The 23,036-nt window shown below is 37.5% G+C and overlaps 2 protein-coding genes across 7 annotated transcripts in view; both read right to left on the bottom strand.

Moving 5' to 3' along the window:
- fmnl2a (formin-like 2a) overlaps nt 1-19,108 on the bottom strand; it is a 53,974-nt gene extending 34,866 nt beyond the window's left edge. The window contains 1 exon segment of the mRNA XM_043229571.1: nt 18,751-19,108. Within this exon segment, the coding sequence (XP_043085506.1) occupies nt 18,751-18,864 (114 nt within the window). The 5' untranslated portion in view covers nt 18,865-19,108.
- Nucleotides 19,109-20,617: 1,509 nt separating this feature from the next.
- The window catches only part of mylka (myosin, light chain kinase a), a 52,415-nt gene continuing 49,996 nt past the window's right edge, over nt 20,618-23,036 (bottom strand). For 4 of the 6 annotated variants that reach the window (XM_043229581.1, XM_043229584.1, XM_043229582.1 and 1 more), the window contains 2 exons: nt 22,278-22,403; nt 20,618-21,383 (listed from right to left, as the gene is read on the bottom strand). In XM_043229581.1, coding sequence (XP_043085516.1) covers nt 21,142-21,383; nt 22,278-22,403 — 368 coding nt within the window. In that variant the 3' untranslated portion in view covers nt 20,618-21,141. The remainder of the gene's footprint in view (nt 21,384-22,277; nt 22,404-23,036) is intronic. The other 2 variants (XM_043229583.1, XM_043229586.1) reach the window with 1 other exon arrangement.

Raw genomic sequence — 23,036 nt, 5'->3', positions numbered from 1 at the left:
CATGGGAACAAGTGACAGAGGCTGCGATGATAATATATAAGTAAAATTCTATAGTAGGTATGTTTTCCATGCCCAACTTTTACAAATTTTAATGCTTAATATTTAAAACAACCTAAAAAATTCATACAATTATAATTATAACGTTAAGAATTTAAAGTGCCCCTATTATGGATTATGAAAGGCTCATATTTTGGTTTTGGGAGTCGACATGGTTGACATGCACACAAGGTCAAAAAACACTTTCATTGTCTTATAATATTCAGTTATTCTGACCTTACTTGCTTAACGACTCCCAAATGATTCGCTCAATGATTTATTTTTCCAAACCCCTCCTTTTTGCTAATCTGTGTTGATTGTTCTGTTGGTCTTATTTTTTAACCTCATCGTGCCTATAATGACTTTATCAGTCAAACAGTATTTGTGAGCGCAGTGCTGCTTTGTGTACAGCGTTACCGGGAAAACTCCCATTTTAACTCTACAAAAGTGAAACCTAGTTCATTTAAATTTTAATTCAGACTAACACAAAAATCAACCGATGCTCAAGTTTTCCCAGGTTGCTTCAATTTGAGTGACAAATTATTCCTTTAAAACTGTGTTGTATGCGACCCCTGTAAAAGTTATATGTTTATTTATATAACTGTAACAATAATAAAATAAAATTGCTATGCACATGCAACAAGTGGGCAGGCAATATGTTAATGTTTCATGTTAGCATCAACTTTTTAAAACTACTCCTTTTAGTGATTCAGAGTCAAATCATTCATGCACAGAGCACTTAAGATATAAAACTTTAGAGCTGTGTTGCTAACTTCGATTGCAACGAATTTTAAGAACAAATTAGATCTTTTCTTTGACACTTTTTTCATTTATTTTATCTTATTTGTTTTTCAGATCTGTGGAGTAGGAATATACTGGCTAATTCCATAACCAATGCATTTAATATATGCAGCGCTCTGTAATCAGAGATTATGAAATGACGTAACTTAATCAATCCTAGAACATTTTCTCTACGAAACTTTTACTAATGCACTGTCAGCTTTGTCTTTTTCAATGGGAGTGGCTCTGTGCTGGACCGTGGAGATGTTTATGCTCAAACATACAGCCCATCTGCACATGTGTGTGCGCTCAAACTCCAAACATGTGCTGAGATCAGACCTCCGCCTCTTACACAAGCGCTGTCCTCTACGTCTGCCCTACTTTCACACATCTGCTGCGTGGAACTCCCCCAAAATACTGCAGTCACCAGAGCCCCATCCACACCCCACCCTTCGGAGTCAGCCGTACCCCACCCACCCCGACAACGCGAACACACGACCGTGAGCTGGTGCCAGCCACTGCTGTTCAAGGGTATCTGCATTTGGAAAAACCTATACTGTTTATCTGTGTGTGTAGACGTGGGCTGCTCTTGTTGTTTTTCTCTGTAGGTTTCCAGAGCTGCGTTAAATGCACACCGGGAGCCGCTTTAAAGAGGATGGCTATGTTGTGTTTTCCAGCCTCAACGCAGCAGCTGTTGGCCAGAGGGAAATCCAACACTCCGATTCTGATCTGTACACACGCAGGCAAGCCATCATAATGGTTTTGAACATTGTTTTCAGCAGCACTCCTTTAATATGAAGACATTAGTTCTGTTCTAAAACCTAAATTGAACTGCTTGACTGCCAACTAAGGTAGCATCCTCACTGAAACCAGACCTCTCAAGCATTTACTCACGACTGATTCCAAACGTTTCCATTGAGCTAACCCTGTCATTCATAAATATTAGGTAAAACTAATAATCCATTATAAGTGTAAACATATATGACACACATGGGAACAATAAATTACCCATCATACTAATTATAGTTTAAATATGTTAACATATTTAATGACATATATTGCTCAACCATTATTTGGTGCATTACTTTTTGCACTATGCAAATTTCCTAATATTAATGTGTTTTAATAGCACTATTGATGAGGGTTGTATGTTGATGAAATATATTTTAAGTGCACCTGAAGTAAACTTGCAAAAGTTCCACCTTAGCAAATATACCTCATTATACTGTCCAGACTCTGGCTCCAAATGACGTCATTTACTCAAGATGGCAGCGGCCATACTGAGATGATTTGACTTCCGTTTTCTATAGTGGAAGGAAGCGGAGATGCGTGGTCCATCTTTTTGGAGAGTATGGCATTTTGTAGCATACTTAGCATGAAATAAATGTACTTCAAATACATTTATTTTTGACTAGGAGAGTTTCCTGTTATCTCTCTTTGAAAAGCAAAGCGCAAAGTTTCTGGTTCTGTGCTTGTGGACAGACATGCTGATGAAGGTTGTGTAATATGATATTGCTATGACAACAGAGAAGCCTAAATCTAATCTGCAAGGCCAGATGTCTGACAAATGAAATAAAGATCTGCAGATCTGCGGAGCAGTATTTGATAGGCAAACCCATATGCTGAACAAATACACAAGCTTGCAGAGCTAATCAATCATGCCAGTTCATGCCAAGTTCAAGTTTTACAAAACAAGCGGGCTAACCCACACCGATATAACATCTATCTTTATTGTTTCAGAGGCACACGATGTAAGATTACTGGTGAAACAGCATATCCAGACAGGGCAGATTATTTGTTATATTCGATATAGTTAATTATATTTCCAAATGTAGAAGCCCTTGAGGCCCGCAGATGGATAATTAGACAAGTCGGAGGTAGTTTGAGAGAGACAGGCCGCCCACAGCCCGCTCGCTGACCGTCTCATGCGTATTACACACCAAAACAAGAGCTGGGCTCAACCCAGCCATTCCAGTCTCCCGGAAGATACAAAGGTTTCTATATGAGAGAAATACTCAGCACCATTTTTTTAACACCACTTAAATTAACATTAAATAACTTATAATTTCAAGTTGACTAAACTTGAAAGTCTTGAGGGGTAACAAAGGATTTCAAGTTGAAACAACAATTTTTTTTACAGTGTATTAATAAGCATAGTTTAAAAGTAAAAGTTAATATCCAAAGCCCTACTCAAGAGTGAGAATCGGTTTGGGTAGAATAAACTCAATAGTCTGTTATCTGAGTATAACTGATTTTTGGATTTATTTTTACTGGTGCTGTGAAACGACTGATCGTGATTAATCACATGCAAAAAAAAATACGTTTTTTTTGTTTATGTAATACATGTGTGTGTATTGTGTGTGTTTATTATATATGAAAATAGACACACAAATAAATGATATGAATATAAATAACTACATGTGTACATTTTATTGACAACACAAATTTTTCCTAAATATAATGTAAACATACGGTTGGTTATTTGACATGACAATCATATGCTCTTTTCGTTTCTTGATAAGTTACAATGTGGACCGGGCTTTATACTGACAATCAAAAAAAGTCTCTGCAAAACAATTAATTTGAAAGCCTTGAAAAAGATATTTCAAGGTGTGGTAAAACGCAGAGTGTCAAAAACTAAATATACCACCACTTTTGATTTATTACAACCATATTTACCACCAACGAATAAGACTCTAAGATGGAAAGTCTAGTAATATCGGAAAGAAGTTTCCAGGAACAGCTGCTTGGTTAGCACATTGACGTCTTCTTCTAGTAATGGTCAGTTTGACCCTGGAAACCGAGCTCTGGCAGTACTTTGATCACCTGTGTTTGAGTGGCTCGGATGGGACGATCTCAAACATCCAGACCGCTCAAAAATCCAAATAAGCACCTACACATCCACCCCGCCCTGACCCAAACACCACTAAACACAGCTCTCCCAAAACTAGCACAGCTTGAGCATGAATAAACGAGGGTGATATCATCATCTCTTCATATGTGTGCAGGATTTGCTCTAAATGACACAAGAAGAACAAAACCTTAGGGTTTAAATGAAGTACTGTACTGAAAAATGTGCAATTCTGTTTTACCTTTTAGACCATGATAGATATCTGTGTTGGTATCTGCGCTCAATATTAGGTGAAGTAAGGTGAAATTCTTTACAGCGCAAGTCAAGAAATAACATGTTATTTAAGAGCATTTGCTGTGCATGAACAACTTTGAATTTGGCTCATCCAAACAGAATTTTAAGTTTGTACTTTTGCTTTTTTGCTTTTTGCTTTGGACTCAGGTTACAAACAGTGAAGCTGTCTTTTTGTAAATGTATGCCGTGGTCCGTCATGAACTATCACGCCTTTAGGTTTGCATGCATCAGATTCCAAACTTAGAGAGAATACAATTAGATGAGATAAAGCCCCTGTTATTTGTGAGGTATTTGACTCTGGATTTTGAGTCTAGCTTGTCATTATGTGAGTCATAATAGGACACACGAAAAGGATAAATAAGCCTTATACCAAAGCATGAAGTTTCCCAACTAAGAATTACTTCTGTTTTTAGCCCCAGTTTAGACCTGATCTGTGGTTTACTTGGGGAACGATAATTAATCGTGATTTATCGATGTCTACAAACAAAGCAATTCAATCTTGCTTGTTGAGGGCCAATATTTTGCTGAATTCAGCTCCAGCTTTCCCAAACACAGTTTCCAAGACCTTGATAAGCGACTACAGGTATACAGAATCACGGTAACTATTAGAACGATCCACTAATGTTTGGCAGCCTCACTTTTAACTGAAACTTTGCATACACTGTTGTTTTTAGAAGCATGTTTTCTTTAAAAGGAAATTCCACTTTACTTGACATCAAATGCTGTGACATCAATGACAATAAACTTTTTTTTCCCTTAAGTGCAGTACTAAACATCATCAAGCAGCATATCTGGGATAGGAGTACTAATAAAAATATGGTCTATCATGTCCAGAAGAGTTTATGTTTTACATTGGGAGAGCAGTCGAGTGATGAATGAATGTGTTCTTAACAAGTATGTTATGGCTTTAACAGGGCACTGCTATGATGGAGACCACATTACACTCTAAAGTTATAGAGTTTGTGAATATCCAAGGCTGGACAGCTAAACAAAGTCCCACAGCGGCAGTTTGATCTTGTATCAGAATCACTGTGATTTTGGTAAGCATAAAGCACAAGTCTCTGTCTGGTGTGAAGAAACTCTTTGCTCTGAGCTTAAAGAGGAAGAGAGCAGCTCGAGAGCAGATCTCTGCTCTTTCCTCTCAGTCAGTCAGGCATGTGATCATTCTCACATTTCCCTGTGTCTGATGGTGTCCAGACTGTTTCTTCCACTCCATCAAAAACCCTATCAGTCTAGCCTGCAGACTAAAAGTGATTGAAAAAAGATATGATCGCCGTTCTTCGTGGAGCAGCTTCAATTGTAACGAGTGAGCGTAATCCTCCCATTACTAGTTTTACTGCGAAATAAACATGAATTAACAGATCGTGCCTAACGTCATCACTCCACAAGTCAGTGTTTCAATTACTGAAAGATGTCATTAAAACAGCTTATAAACAAAAGTCTCATAGCACTTGATATACAGTACCGCAGGGAAGTCATCAGCAATCTACAGCTCGTTACCTGCCTGAGAAATTAAATCTAGCATTTTGATATTAATTCTGTTAGGTGTGTGTGTCCAAAAGCTATTATTAAACGGACCAATTAAATATCTGCCAACTTGTTTTTATCCTAAAAAAAGACCCATTTCACTCGACAATTATCAGTATTTTTGTAGGGACGTTGGTCAGTGTGTCACGAATTTGAAGCCGGAGACTGGTACAAAAGACCTTCAGCTCTTTACAGGCTTAAATAAACAGTATCCCTACTTACAGATTAATGGCTAAAAGCATTCCTGCATAAACGCTTGATGTTCCTCGCTAATGTTCTCAAGAAACTGCTCAACAATTGTAAGTCTCAGTAGCATCTGTGTAGAGTGAACTCGGAGTCAGCAGGAAAGTCAGCGACTGCAAACAGACGAGACCTCACGGGAAATGATCTGTTCTTCTGTCTTTGTGTCCAAAGACCAAACGGCTCCTCGCAGATTTAGCCAGGTGGTGAGTGTCGTCCCCTAATTAGCGCGACATGTTTCCGTAATCCGGCCGATTCTGCGGGGCTACGCAGGTGTCCCCCATCTGCTAGAGGATTAGTAGTGTAATCTCAGACCCCCACTATCCGCTCAACCCCGACACAGACAATGCGAAACTAGCTTCCTACTTAGCCAATACTACACAGTATCTACTGCACAGTGTACCGGTTACATTTTGTTTGCATTTATTATTGGCAAGTGTGCTCATCGCATGACCTAGCGATCATTTTATATGTCTGGGGGGTACAGTTATTATCTTGTAAATAAATATGTTGCATTTTAACACTATAATCGTACATGATAATATGCACGACACTTCAGAATAAAAAACATTATTCGCTATTAACAAAGATTTTCCTTCGATAAATTCCTAATTAACTGTAATTAGTAAGTTAGTGTTGAATTTAGGTATTGTGTAAGAATTCTACATTTATTCATGTAGAATAAAGCATGAATATGCGCTTAAATAAATGGATAATATTCTAGTAATATGAATGCTAAATTGAGGTGTTTTTTTCCTCCTTGAGTAGACCTTTTTCGTTGTTGTTGTATGTATATTATGTCTAAAGGTTCTGAACTCAACTGTTCCATAAATAAAATTAAAAAGTGGATATTTCCTAAGCTATTATTTCAGAAAAACGGATAGTTCACCCATCAATGTCTTTCCAAACATGTATATTTCTTCTGTTGAACACAAATGAAGAAAATGGGAATCATTCGGTAGCGTTCTATTGCGAATGTCAAGATATTACTGTTGACAAAATGACAAAACTTCAGTGATTACTGTGCATAAATAATCGACTAAAACCTGTTGGTCCTTATTTGCATGTGTTTTGAGAGTCTTGTGTTCAGTGTCTGCTATACCCTGAGAAGATTACAGCAAATTCATGTTAAAACAGTGGCCGATCTGTGATGGGTTATCAGAGTGTAATCCTTTAAATCCTTTAAATAGCTGATTTATTCCAGTCAAACAGCAACCCATGTTTTTCTCCCTCTCTTCTTCCCTTTCCAGGTTATAGATCCTCGACACATCTGTCAGAAATATGATTCTGACTGGTCATTCTGTTTAATATAATCTTCACAGGTGATGAATATCCTACACATTTGTATCACATTTGCGTTCATTAACTCATTATATGATAAAAATGCATGGCAAGTAGTCATGCAATAAGTGGAGCAATTTTTTGGTCAATTCTTTTGTTTTGTGATAATGACTGGCTCACTTATTTTCCACCCTTTATATCTATATATGATAATAATTAAATTATTATGGTTGGAGGTAAGGTGGAAAATATGTGTTTCCTGCAAATATAAAACCTTTAGTGCACTTCTACTATAGTAAAAGTATGTAGTTTGTGATCTTATGGAGGAAAGTTGAGTTCAGTTTGTATTTAAGCCTTTGTCAGATCCATTGACAGATAATACTAGAAGCAGCTTGAAACTGCTGTCGAAACAGCTTTTTCAAGTACTATCTATTTGTCACTTATCACAAAGTATTTTAACTATGCAGCTTAAATCAGCATGAAACCTAACATGCGTTTTGTTTTTCATCCCAATTGTGCCATATGTTCAAAAAAGGCTTCCTAAACAGGAAAAAAAAACTCAAAAAACTGATTTTGTGCATCGGGAACTGCAGTTGAATTGCAGTCATTTGCAAAAAAAAATCCAAAAAAAGGTGGAGGAAATGAGAAATATAAAGTCAGTCAGATAGTTTAGACAAGTATTCAGTATTATTGTGGAGCCGTATTATCCTGCAGCTGCTGAATAATGGAAGAAAAGCACAGACCACCACTATTAGGTGTTCGTAAGAAACAGCAGTCAGCATTTAAGTGTCCAAAACATTTAATTCCTGATTAAATACATGGATGCTTCTTTGCTTCAAAAAAAAAGAAAAGCAACTCTGTGTATATTCAGCTTCCCATTGCGGCATCAAGATGGACATATTAGTTGTCCAGTCACAACATGTGTTTTTGTGGCTGTCCAGAAGAAGTGTAAATCTTCCACTCTTGTTTGACTTGAATGAAAATGAGTAGCTCATTAGAAAGAAAGAATTGAAGTGATAGATAGATACGTGAGCTGTAAAAGGGTGGGCTGTGGTGAGTTAAGATCGACTGTCTTAACACGCCAATAATATGAAAAGCTAAAACATCACAATTACTAACAGCAACCACAAACATAAACACTATAAACCAACAGACAACAACACAGCTGAGAAAAAACATCATAAACTGGTTCCAGTCATATAAAAGCCATCGTGTTACTTTTTTACTACTGTGCTTAAAGATTTGCGCTTCTGTCCGGGTCGACTGTGCACATGTGATTGGTGCTGTCCTGTACAGATGCTGTTTGTCAGATCGCACCATATGACCTCAGTCTGGAGCAACGCCCTTGGCACAAACATCAACTGTCTGTTTTGTTAGACTGAAAAAATACATATTAACTGAGAACTGAAATGTTGTCATTCAGATAAAAAGGTTCTTTAAAAAAACTATCTTTTATAACTTTTTATAATCTGAAGAACCTTCTTTCACCACGAAGAACCTCTTGTGAAACAGCAAGGTTCTTCAGATGTTACAGGTTCTTCATGGAACCATTCAGACCAAACGGATCTTCTCAGGCCCTGCAGTTTGTGTGTTGACTCTGACAGAGCAAAACACGCAGCTAGTTCACGCTCAGGACCTATTAACCTAAGATCATAAGAATAAGAAGCGTAATGACTCCCCGCTGACATGGATCATTACATCTTAAGAGTCCTGTAGGACGAATCATCAGAGCAGTTGAAGCAATACATATCTTAAGGTTAATAAGTGTCTTCCAGTGAGAGCTGCATCAACTAGTCTCCTTCCCCATTCGTCTAAAGTAAACTGTTTAAAGAGCCTCTTAAAAGTGCCTAGGCTGATATGAACGGAAACAATATTTGGTCCACAACCCCCATTTTTGGGTTTCAGAATTGTTGCAACTCTGCACACTCACTCACACCCATCAAACAATTGTTAGTATTCATATTTGCACCGGCAGCAGGAACTATGAAAGTGCCTTCAGCGTCATCTTTTTTCGCTGCGTTTACAAACGTAAAAAAGTAAATGGAGGACAATGTGCTCTGAGCTGTTTTTGTTGTGTGACGTGGGTTTTGTGACAACGGAGATGGAATATAAACACAAAATTTACATGATTACAAGAGCATGAAAATCGGACTAAATCCCCTATGACAGTGTTACATATCATTGGAGTATATATATTTACTTTGCCTTCAAAAAATGCCAGGTAGCCAGTGTTTCGCATTTGTTTGGCCGATCAATCAACGTGTAAGTCACTGGTAATTCCCCAAAACTGTTTTAGTACAGAGCTAAATTAGATGCCTTAAACAGAGTTCCTAAAAGTAAAACTGTTCCTAGTTTCTGTGGTACGAACACGACAAAAACCAGGAACTTACACCAATAGTTCTAGGCGCTGTGAAAAGGTTTCTGCGTAAGCCTCCAATGATAGCAGCTCCTCTGCAGAACTGGTAGTATCAGTTCAGTAGAGCACCTGTGCATATGTGTGCGTATTTCTAACATGTTTTTAAGCGCTAAGCATTGCAGCCAATCGCAGACATGTCTGTTGAGAGCATGAGTGCAATGGCCAACCAGAGGAGTTTAGTTAGGTAGTCAAAATATACTAAGCTCACAAATCCCTGCGTTATAACAAACAAAGTGTAAATAGATTTTCAGAACTCAGTCAGTGTTAAACTGAAGCGTTTTGCATCTTGAGTGACCAAAAAACCACTACACTTTGCTTGTTTTTTGTATAAACCTAGCGCTCATTCATTATTTAAATACAAGCCTTCAGGCAACTATGCATTGATAACAGCGTTTTAATGTGAAACTGAATTTGAAACCTTTGAACCAGCACAAAGTTAATCATTTAAAAGCAAACAATTAATAAATAAACTGATAAATAAAACCACTGAGAACTATGGCACTGGTACTGGTACCAACTAACAAAATGTTGGGATCGTGACAATAGGCTACTTTTCATAGAAATTTGCATGTCTGGCAACCCCATGCGAGTGCAACCTCAAGGTTAAATAAGTTTAGTTTCATTTAAACAAGATATCCTTGATATACCAAGATACCACACGTGTCAAACAACATTTTTAAAAGCAAGCAGCAAATGCCTCTAAGCAGACCAGAATAAGCTGCAATGTGAAGCAGACTTCTAAAAGCCTGGCCGCGTGAGACTAGGAACCAATTATTACTCAAACAAACCTTGTCTCTCTCATGCTTTATTGCGAGCGCAAGGACACCAAATATCAGGATCCTGAAACGGCACAAAAACAAACCTCCCTAAGATCAAATGACAGGAACCTGCATTTGTACAAACCAGTTAGTCAACAATCGTATTCACACTGGTCTTCATCACTCTCGTTTTGAGTAATCAAGTACCCTGATGCTTTTGCACAGTCGGAATAGCATCTGGATTCACAAACGCTCGGCCCGGTCCAAAGAAAACACCCACACTCACACTTCCACGCCATCTGTGCAACGGTCTCAGGCCACTCTGGAGTCTCTCGCAGCTGTCACCTTGGCCCGACGCGATCACCCTGAGAGCGCCCATAATGCACTGCGGGACAATGACGAGGGCAGAGAGCCCAGCATCCCGTCTGAGCAGTCACTGTTCACTGATGAAGATACCAGACCGGCCCGTGACATCATCTCCTCGCGCTCAATACAGTAAGTCGCACAATACACAAAACAAAGGAGCCAATCAACAACGTGTGGCACTCGAAGTTAATCAGTACACAGATACTCATCACATCTACTGATCACGCAGGTCTTTCAGGGTTATAAAGCAGCCATAAAATGGCCTGAATTGGGCCGTTAGCTTTTACGAGGGTCTCTTAGGTTTGCCGCTTGCTATCACAGAGTGATAGGTGACTGGATAGGTGACATTTGTTTAGTTGGCATTCATGTTTTTGGGATGCTAAATATATCTTTAACATAAATGCAAGTTAATTAAGACTTTATTATTTTTAGATTAACTTGTTTTCGTTGTGGCAGGTTTAAATCGCTGATACATTCAAGGCAAAAGACTCTGTGATATTGTTACGCTGACTTGTCTTGTCTAGTAAAATCTGTTCACAACAAAACAAAGAAACCGAAATTCCTTTCGAGTTTACTGCTTGCTTCAAAGGAACTTTTTTTTTTTACTTTCGTTTATGCTAGCGTTGGACTTGAAACTGAACTCAGATCTCATGTTGGTCAAACCCAGAATGCTATTAATTGTAATATCAGTTATTCTCATTATTGTTACTAAATTGAATATTAAAATGTAACTATAAAATGGCAATACATTTGAGTTATAGCTGTGAGACATTGTATGATAGTCTGGTTAAAGCCTTGAAGGGAGAAAATATGAATTATTATCCTATTATCGGTATTTTGAATTTGTTTATATGGTATATTTTCATTTAAATAAGGTTTTAGTCTTTTTGTTATATGCCTTTCTTTTATATAAATATTTATTTTTAGTTTAACAACGCTATTTTATGTAAACTGTCTTTAATTATTTTTTTATTTAATATTTATATTTTATTTTCAATAATGAAAGACATTTTAATTATTATTTGTTTTTACTATTTATACTATTTTATACTAGCAAAAGTACAGCTTTCAATTAATATTTTCACATTTCGTTTTAAAAAGTTATTTTGATTTCATCCTACATTTAAATCATTTTGCTATGTGTTCGTATTATTTAATTTAGCTTCATTTCGTTTGTAATATTTTTACAATCGTTTCAGCACATCGGCAATAAAATCACTAGTCTTTCTCCCCTCCAGCTAGATTTGATATTCTTCCCTGCTATGGCTAATCAGCTCCGTGACCAGCCTGCCACAAAGACCTCAAAGGCCTGAACGACCCCTCGGGACCGCGGATGGACGGATGGAAGGACAGACCGACAGAAGAGAGGGTTGGCTCGTGCCAGTCTCTGCTCTGAGAGTGAATAAAGAGTGTGTGTTTGTCTGGCGGCTGCGCAGGACCCACAGCTGTTTTCAAGCGTCTGCTAAAGGGTGAGCAGCTATTGTTCATTTACGTTCATTAAGAGTCAGCAGGAGAACAGGCCTGTGACCACGATACTTATCACATCACAGAAAAACCTGACTTTGCTTAAACACTAAAAACTATTCATTAGAAGAGTTTTTTTTAACTTACTGACCTAAAAAGAAACAAATATCACATTAGATTTGCATCTGCTTGCAAAACAGATCAGTTTTCAGTGTCGCATGGTTCTTCGGAAATCGATCTGCTGAAAATTTCTGATTATTATCAATGTTGCGCTGCTTAATATTCTCGTGGAAGCTGTGATACATTTTCTCAGGATACTCCGATGAACAGAAAGTTCAAAGAACAGTCTTTATTTGAAGACTTTAATCACTTTAATACGTCAATCAATAATTCATCTATATTGCAATCTATATTGCATTGCGCCAAATGGAAGTAGAGTAAAATTGTTGTAGACGATCAGGGAAGTCTTTACACTGAATTAATTTCCCCTTAAATGATTTGTATTGAAATTGAGCTTACAGCTTTACAACAAACAACAGAAGCAGAATATAAATACAGTGCAACTGTAAATGTTGTATGAAGAACAACGGGACCGTTAAATAATTACAGTATTATGACAAAGCTATTATGAGCTCACTATGATGTAACACTGGTGTCATCTACATATTGTCTGTTCGCTCCGAACACTCCACGTACATATGTTCCCCGTCTCCATTGTTGCTTAACAGCATGTTTGACAAATAATGGCCCTATTCTTCCAATGAACAAATGACATTAAAAAAGCACAGTAAGCAAATTAAATACTAAACAGAGAAGGCCATTCTTTGAGAAAAGCCAGTCCATTACAATGCACATTACATCACTATACAAATAACGAATTATTTCGATTGGTAGTATGCATTTATATATAAAGAAGATGGGTCTAGCTATCATCATATATCAAAATTAAATGTTAATTAAAATGTTCAGTATCTGCACGAACCTTCTGTATTATGTCGATTTTTTGGTCTTATTCCTGTATATAGGTGCCTACATACAACCTTATTCTGTTACTCTAACAAACATAGAGATATTTTCTGAAAGTCTTCTAACTTTCCTTACTCAGCACACACAACTGAAGTTTCTGTGTTCATTAGGATCATTCCCTCTATTTTTAACCAGAGCTAAACTCTCAGAGGGGATTCTGTAAAAAAATTCTGTAGGGGGGAAATGGCCCCCTCTTTACAGGAAAAACAGCCTCAGTGTTTAATTCACAGCATCTGGCTAACAAAAGCACGCTGACTGATCCTTTAATACCGGGCTCAGGACTCGGCTCACTCTGTGTGGCCCGCGCACCACTCCAAAAAAACGGCCGTCCCTTCTCTTCAGATGATTAAACACGAAGACAATCAAACTCAGAGATCAAATGAGGCTCCTTTTTGCATCGGCCACGATCGCAGCTGAACGAGGTAACGGTGGTAACCGTGACACGAAAATCGCAAACTCGATCTCGGTTGTTTCTTCTCGACAATAAAGCGATTTGTTTGAGAGCAAAAGGAGAAAAAGACCTTAGTGATGTCACACGAGTTTCTAAAGAGCTCTCAAAACTCCACAGTCAGAAGAGGAGAATGTTATATGAGCTCAAATATTATGTAATCTGTTCTATCCGCGGTAGTTTTAACCTCTTAGGATGCAACCGGTGTCGAACAGAGTCCCTTTTTAATGAGGTTTAATTCATTTTGTTCATGTGAAATGGGTTTCTGAGCACCAGTGAATCATCCACTTGGCTTGAGAGACGGTTCATGTAAAAACCAGTACAGTTTGGATGAGTATAAACAAGCTAAAATGTGGAAGTAAAGTCTGATAACATTAACCTGAATGCTAATCTAAAGCTAAATATGCTCTTGCATGCTTTAATTAAAAATTACAGTCCTTGACTTCCTTGAGTTACATTGCCATTTTAGATTTAATTTATCTACTTTGCAGCTCAATTTCTTGGTTTTAAACCATTTCAATTAGCCTTGTTTTAAATAGCCTTGTTTTAACTTCAATTAGCCTTTGTTTTAACTAGTTTTTATCGACCGCCTACAGTTTTTCTAGCGCAAACCCTCACAGTTTCAGCAACCCTAGTTTTGGGTTATTAAGCGGGAAGTTTAACCCTTTAAAACTCACACGCAACTCAACAAAAAGACCAAAAGAAAACAAATAGACATAATACAGAAGAACAAATATCATAATGACCTCATGAACCCTTTCGCTCCAGCAGAATCCTATAAGAGGCAGTACTGCAGGATGTTCCCAAAGCACTTCCATCGAGAGGTCCGTGGAACAACTACTGCATTTTTAGCGATACAAGTCACCTTTCTGCCGGCCAATGAGAAATGTTAGACAGTAAGCCAACACGTGACTCATATTGGGGGGGTTTGGTGGACTAGATTTTTCCAGCTGATAGGAAATCTAATGTCTGACATTTCAACGGCCGATTTAGGGAAACATTGCATAATGTGTGTGTAAGATGAGGTAGACAAACACTACAATTCAGTCATAAACAGAGCCATCTGTGAGCGGCTTTAGTCAAGCCCATGAGGTCATTTTTAAAGAGCGAAAGTGAATCTCCACAACATTATTTTTGTCTTTTTTGGCCTCTAAATGACTTGTTTCAATCAAGGTCAGCCTTATGTTTTGGAGCAAACGTTAAGCTGTTGTTTCTCAGATTAATTGCTCACGGCAAACCTGACCGTCTTTTTACAAGCAATAAATTTGCATCGTGAGACACATTCCTCTTTAAAGCCATAGTGAAACCCATCGTCGCTCTTTACCATGCAGAGATTGGGAACAGCAGTGTGTGAACGCCATGGTAACCACAATGCAAACTAATTTACAAAATACACTGAAGAAAAAAAAAAAAGACTGCTGGATAAAGACTTGTAAATGATAGCAAGAAACCAAAAAACAGCAATGTACCAATTGAGCTAAGCACAGCGAATAAAAGTGTTAAATAGCACAGCGACTGGTGTATATAAAAGCGTGTGATCTTACAACTAAATGTAAGCTAAATTTCCCTAAAAAGCAAACACACTGTTGCACAAAATATGTTTGCTTGATCATCTAAGAGAAGGATTTCAGTCTTACCAATAGCAGATAGTTTTTTTTTAATTCTTTAAAGCCTTTAAAGGTGAAAACTAGCTTTTTGTTCCACTTGACTTACTCTTGTTGTCTTGTTGCGCAATAAACTGGATTAAGAGAAATTATGTTAACATCAAAAATACCACACGCACACACACACACACACAGACTAAGTCAAATAGCCTCATTTTCATGGCCAAGGTCACTTATTGTGTTGCTGTGAGCTCTGATTTCAGAACAGCACTTGCAGCATGAACCACGCAGCTAGAATAAAGGAGTTTCCTCAGTGGACGTTAGTTAAAAAGACACTCCCTTCCCGGTTTTAGATGAGTAATGGATATATTAGATGATAATGATGGCTTTCCATGAAACGGCACTCTTTGGTATCTCATGACAGTTTAAATCTTCAACTGTGTCACTTTCACTGATTTGCCCGTGTACCAGTTACATACCGTAACACATACATTTATGCACAATCTGTGTTTTAGACAAATTGAGAAGCTGTAAAATTGCTAAACTAAGCGATTTATGATATTCTGTGAACGAGTCGTAAATTGGACAATCGATATTTTCTACGAGCTTATAACAGCGTGACCTGAAAGAACCCTAAACGCGCACCGAATGTCTGAGACTTTAAACTCCAGCCTCTAACATCAGGATCTAGCTAACACTATAAGAAAAGCGCCAGCTCCACAAAACATTATGAGCTGAAAATCATTCTGACCCAGTTGGACCCAAAGCATCTTTCCATCATCGCGAAACAAGCTAGAACAGCAAGCGGCTGTTCGTAAGATGCATCATAAAAGCAGATTAAGAAATATCACATCGTTAGTTATCGAGCTGATTGTTAAACAGTGGCATATATATATATATATATTTAAGCTATATAAAAGTTCAAATAGTTCTGTGTAGAGCCGTGTTTGTCACAACTGACCAGATCGACTCCAGTGGAGATTAGGCTAGCTGGCTCGTGACCCCCAGGTTAAGTTCAAGACCTTTAAATGAGTCTTTAGAGATCAGACTCTCTTCTTCTATCTGCTAATCGTCAGATTTTCCTCTCAGCAGCACTCGAGCAGAAGTCGATAAAAGGATCTTTCTCACTCAGCGAAGCAACGACTGGAAAGGTCCGTGGGTTGGCACGCACCGGGTCTTTAATAGCAGTAAATACCCCTCAAAGCTGCGATTACGGCGCTAAAGTGTTCCTAATGTCTCAACCGCAGCCTGCCAAGAAAAAAAGACATCATCTCTGTGAGCGCCCGCCAGTCTCTGACAGAGATACTTTGATGCGTGAGGATCCTACAGAAGGCTGCTTTACAGTCATTTTTTGTTCAAGTCACCGTGGCGCTACAAAACGTTTAGGTTAAATATTATCTGCATTTCTGCATAGGATTTACCAACATTCTTAGATTTAAAAAATGATTATTAAAATTATTATCTTCATCCCTTGCTGTCATATATAGATAATATAGTTTACATTTTGCAATGATGTTAATAATCAAGCAGTTTTTTTACCTAACTTTGTGCGAGTATACTGCATGCTGGTAAAGTTTATTATATTGTTTTGCCCAACTTCATGTATAGCCATATGCAAAAATATAGTTTGGAGAGTATAAACAATCACAGTCAGATATATATTGCTTTACATGAGCAGCACTGTAAAGTAAGTAAAGTAAAGTAAAAATATGACATTTTTTTCATTTTATATATGAGTGTGTGAGTAAAAGTTGGACACACTTTTAGTAATTGGAGTTAGAAAAAACTTTGGAGTTATAAACTGCTTATTTATTTGGAAGTTGGATATTTTTTGTGATATTGAGCATTATGAAAGCTAGGTTTTTGCTAGTCTATAACTATATCTATTACTGTTTGACAGAGTACCTAAATGTTATTCAGTTAACAATTAAAGCATGCTTTTTTTAATTCATATAAAATATTGACTATATAAAGACTATATAAATACTATAATTCAGCGTTTTGTTTTAAAATAATGAGCATATTTAACTTAAAACGATCTAACTTTTGGATACAAATTGACCACGTAGTCACAAGTTATTATTCACAAGGCACTGATACAGGTCGTGACAGCTAGTCGAGACAATGGCATCGAGAAGCAGCGCTCTCCGCGACGTGTGTGAAGACCACGAGAGGCAGGCGATCTCCAAACACACACAGATTAGGAATAAGAGCTTCCAATCTGCCGGAGCAGACAGTGACGTCAGCCGTGACAGAGCAGGATTCATCGGCAGTTACCAAAACAAGAACACCGTGACTGCCATCAAACCACCACAAATACAGACGGCGAGTTACACACTCGAGGTCGCCAAACGAATAGAAAGTAAGCAGGTGAGAAAAAAAGACTGTTTTCTCCCTTAGGATGTTGAATGGAAGCTACTCCGCAATTGGTAAAAGAACCACAGCCTCGGGGTCTGTGAAAGAAAGAGAACCAAAGCAACTCCAGCTCTCTGAATAGTCTGTGTGTGTGTGTGTGTGTGTGTGTGTGTGTGTGTGTGTGTGTTAATTGAAAGGGTTTGCCTAGTGCTAGTAAAGCATTGGGTCTGACCTACATATATGTCCCCATAAAACCAGGCCTAACAGACGGCCAGAGCTCAACACACGGCACACTTCAGGTAGCTGCATACTAATCTAAGACATTCCTCACATTCTTCAGACACACACGGAGGCAAAGGAACGTAGATTCCGAATCCGTGACATCATTTCCTGTGTCATAATTAAGTCATGAGCTAAAAAGAACGGACGAGGAGGGAAACAGACAACGGCGCATGATGCTGAAGTTTAAACCAATGATGAAACGTCTTGATAATGGTGATATTAAATAACAAATTTGTCTCGGACATACGTATATATTTCATTCTCTAGAAAACACTGTTGGCCGTAGGGAACTTGGCAAACTTTACCAAAACAGAAAAGGGACAACTGATCTAGAACTATATGTAAATATGTTCATAAGCAGCACTTTCAGCCCCAAAGACAGATATCTTTATGAACAAAATTACATCAAACTGAAATAATAAGAATCATCCGTGCATTTTACAATAGGTTACTGAACAAAAAACCCAGAGAGACACACCTGAATTTCAAACAAACGTACGATAGCTTTTTGGAAACTGCATCATGGTAGTACCACAAAATTCTTTGAAGTGTAACACTGAAGCGTATGAAATGTGATAATTAAATTTACTATCATAGCATATCAAAGTACTGGTATTACCATCAGACAACTTTTATGACTGGTAAACATACACAAAACTGATTTATAACTTTCAACAGACCAGTAACAGTATGATGGCCAGTAAATAGAATAGAATAGAATAGAATGGAATAGAATAGGAAAAGTAATGTCTCTTTACGTCTAAAAGGGATCCATACTTTTGAATGTAAAAAATAGCTACTAAGTTAAAAGAACAGAAAACAACTACACGCCTACAAAACAAATGTATATACATTTTAACGTAAAACGTACAAACGTATACTGCTAATAATATAAAAAAATAAGTACTAGCCTGTTACAATAGAATAGAATAGAATAGAATAGAATAGAATGGCAACAAAGAAAGAAGTGAAAAGAAAGTCTGTAGTTGTTTAGTTGGTATTCGTAAGACATCAGTACAGACCAGGACGAGCGCAAATCTCTCCTCCAGCTCGGCCGGCTCGGGCATGGGCAGTTTGAGGGGCATGTGGTGTCCTCTGGGGTCAGTGTGTTGGTTCATGCTCCCCGCGTTCCCCATCTCTCCTCCAGTCTCACAGGCACACTCTTATTCTGCGGGTTCGTCCTGTACGCGTCCGGTCTCCGCTATCACTGTCTGCGCGACTTTATCTTGAACACTTGACGGAGGTCAGCGGCAGCGGCGGGGTCCGTGCGCAGCTGCATTATAACTTCACACGAGTAGCGTGTTCTATTCGCATATTGCACAATGTCCGCACCACTCCCAGTGAGCTCTTCTGCTCTTCATGATTCAGACTCTGAACTCACTTCAGCGCACAACTACGGGCGCTGGCGCTTCGACTCCGCCCAGCGAGCGAGCGAACCAATCACGCTGCTTGCTCATGAATAATACATCAGGCTTGCCTTGCGGCTGATTGATTGAATCGTCGTAAAAACTTTGTCAGCGCTCCTTTGAATTGTTGATTTATAGTCTGTTTACGCGCCAATAAAACGGACGCGGTTCAATAGTTCTCCTCGCTCTCTTTGCTTTTTACAGTCAGTGAATAATAACATTAGGCTACAGATAACAAACAAAGGGTGGAACACACGCCAGGGAAAATAATTAATATAATAATTAAAACATAAATACAACATACAGTGCTCACAAAGTCTTTGATAAAAAAGAGACACCTGTGGAATCACACAAAGTCAGCTGTCTCCCAGTTGAAGTCTATTCAATTACACGTATATTTGGTAAAAGTGAATTTGGTCATTCATAGACGGCTATAACTATTCACTTAAGTCTTCACAATAATCCTTTCATCGTTAGTCACCGTTAATGGCTCATGTGACGGCACAGCGTGATAACGTATGGTGGAACGCAGAGAAAACCCAGTCACGCTGATGCAGTGAAACCCTCCTGTACTAGCAGACGCACGAGTGCCGGTGCATTGTTGAGGTCCGTGTGCGGTGTGAGAGAGCAGGCTTCATACAAAAGAGACACGGTCCCACAGCTGCTGAAACCAAAGACGCCGGGGGAGACCCTCAGAGGCCCTAAAGCACTACAAGGACTTATAAAATGCCAAAAATAAAGAAGAATACCATCTCTGTCGCAGGACAGATGTTGCTAAATTTGACTGTGAACCAGATGAAGGAAGCAATGTCCTTAAACTTAGACTCAAAACAGAGACCACATTGTACCGAGTGATAAAACCTCAGAGAGACTCAACTATAGGGCCTTAATGTTGTGTTGATGATTACACATCGAATATCGCTAGGTTAACGGGTGATCCTTCTTAAATCCCCTCAGATTTGAAAATGGAGTAGATTAAAGTCTTATCTAACTGTTCTTTGACATATTTAAGATATCTTTGAGATAACAAACGGGAATGAATGAATTTATAGCTGTGAAACCACAGCGCCATCTGGTGGAGAGTGTGATGTTACTTTCCTCTGGGGATGTTTTCATTTCATTTACATTTTTTTAATTTAGACAGAGTCTATACAAAGCCCCTGAATATATTTCTGGATGTCTCCAGTCTTATCAAGAAGGTAACATGACTGTCAAAATATAAACAATATGAAATAAGCTAACTTTCTCAATTTATATTTGATTATTAATTTTTAGAGGCATGACGTAGGACAATTTTTACACTTTAATTAATTATTAGCTTATTATTGTTTCATTTAATAATATTACTATCATAATATTAATTCATTTATAATAATATTATTCATTTAATAATATTACTATCAATCAGTAACTTCTAATGATTAAATAAAATAAAAAAAATGAAAAATAAATCAAAAACCTTAATGAGCACAAGAAGTTACAATTTGTTTGTGATCAAAATTTATTCTTTAAAAGTGAATAACTACATTTGTAGTGTTCTCATTACAATCTGCACTTTATCAAACACAAATACAACCTACAGACGTTCCTAATAAAATAAACGTACGTTTTAACGTGTGTCTCCAAATATCTGAGTGCTGCTACTGTGACAGGTGGTGAAAGGAGGAAAATGTCTCCGAACAAAAACGCACAACCTTACATGAGTTTACAGTGCTTAAATAAAGCTGTCCTGACAGACAGGAAGTGCTGCTCACGAGCGATGGCCACACAAACACACGTGTGAGTTTAGAAACGTCTGCTTGGAGTAAAACGCGACGATGAAGAACGAGCATGTGATAAACAAATCTGATATCTGACTTTGGCATGAATACAAAAAGAACAAACTGGAAGAAGTGCAATGAAGGAAAGGCAGCAAAAGGTGAGGTCTTTGTCATCGTCATCATCTGAAAGTCAGTGAGAATAAAAGCACCACGTGTAAAAGAGAAACATGACACAAGAGGCGGTCTTCTACTCTTCCTCCTCCTCCTCCTCTTCCTCTCCTCCCATCACCTCCACGATGAGCTCGGCGGTGCAGGTGGCTTCTCCGACGCTGTTCATGGCCTTGCAGGTGTACTTTGCGTCATCGTCGCCGTTGACCTCGGAAATAACCAGACTGCAATTTCCATCTTCGTCATAATCGATCTGAAAATGGCGCGTCTCTTTGATTGGCTGATCGTCCTTATACCACACCACCTCAGGGTCAGGATAACCTTGAGAGGAAAAAAAAAAATCAATCACAAAATACACATATTAAAACATAGGAATAATTTGAACTTAGTGCTGTCAAATGATTAATCGCATTCCGAATTAAAAGTTGTTGTTTGCATAACGTGTGTGTGTGTGTGTGTTGTGCATATTTATAATGCATATATAAATGCACAGGAATATATTTAAGAAAAATATTATGTTCATACATTAATAATTAAAACATGGATTTTTGAGGCAAGATAAAAAAGACACCTGTGGCATAACACATTTAATTTAATTTTAATTTAATTTAATTTAATTTAATTTAATTTAATTTAGACTTTTAAACTGCTGGGTCAGCTGTATTTTTATAAAATAAATTAAATTAAACTTTAAATAAATTAAACTTTAAATAAATTTGAATAAATAATTGTGGCTGCATAATAAATATATACAGTACACACACATATGTTATTATTATGTAAACAAATCTCTTATTTATATCTCCGAGGACGTTTTAATTTTAATTAATTAAGTTTGGTTAATCTGTTTTAGAGTCGAGACAAAGTTGAACTTAATGCCCCTGACTATACTTCTGGATGTCTCCAATCCTTATATCATATATGGGCAGTTGACAAATAAAAACTTTGACATGTATATTCTGACATTATTATGTCATCAAAATGATTACTTCAAATGTACAGTATTTGCACCAACAATTATAACGACTTATGCTGACATCTTCCACACTCTGCCGATTTTAAAATGCATGACTAACAAAATATACCATTTTTTATTTAGCAAGGACACAAATTCAACTCAAAAGAGAGGCTTTTTGCATAGTTACAAAATACTTGTGCTTCACAACTCATAATATTGAGCATATGCATATGCAGTACATAGTTGTATTATTTTACCCTCTATTTTGCAGTCAAATCGAGCAGCACTGCCTTCCACCACCTCCACGTCTTTAATAACAGTACTGAACGTGGGTTTCATCAGAGTTTTCTCCTCCAGTTCAGCAGAAAACTGTTTATCCTCTGCTACGACAGACAAACAAGATATAAACACTCGTGTTAAAGGTTTTAAATTTACACTCGCGACTCATTTGTATTTCTGCGCTAAACGGATAAATGTGATCAAATGCGCAGAACACTACTTTTAATACAAGACATATCGTATGATAACTCACAAAAATAAAAAAAAGTGAGCTGTAGCTTTAACAAGTACTAATCAGGTTAAACATTTCATTTCAAGTACATTTAATTGCAGCATGCTTAAAATAAATAAATCTTACAGTACGTGTGAATGTAATCTAATGTTTTCAGACACTTCGTAGCACGTTGTTTAAAATGTATTATTTTGTTATTTATGATTTAAAATAGATTTCGAATGCAATTGCGGTGCTGTTAAAGCTGAACATACGCACATTTTTATTATCTCATAATTGCAAATAAATATGGTTAAAGGGTCTCGCTGAATGTACTGATAAGCATTTAAGGTGCATTAAAATATAATGTAATGCCATTTCTATTAAAACTCATATGTCATGTACAAATCTGCGATGCGCAATTAACAGTAAAATGGCGAAACGCATTTCAAATACATTTTTAAATACCGAATGAAACTACAGTTAAAGTCATAATTATCTATATTTACGAATGCAGCTGCTTGTA

Source organism: Puntigrus tetrazona, unplaced genomic scaffold (assembly GCF_018831695.1).
Source record: "Puntigrus tetrazona isolate hp1 unplaced genomic scaffold, ASM1883169v1 S000000008, whole genome shotgun sequence".
In the NCBI taxonomy this organism is placed as follows: domain Eukaryota; kingdom Metazoa; phylum Chordata; class Actinopteri; order Cypriniformes; family Cyprinidae; genus Puntigrus; species Puntigrus tetrazona.
Note: the sequence above shows the minus strand (reverse complement) of the source record. Positions and strands in the feature narration are given on the sequence as shown.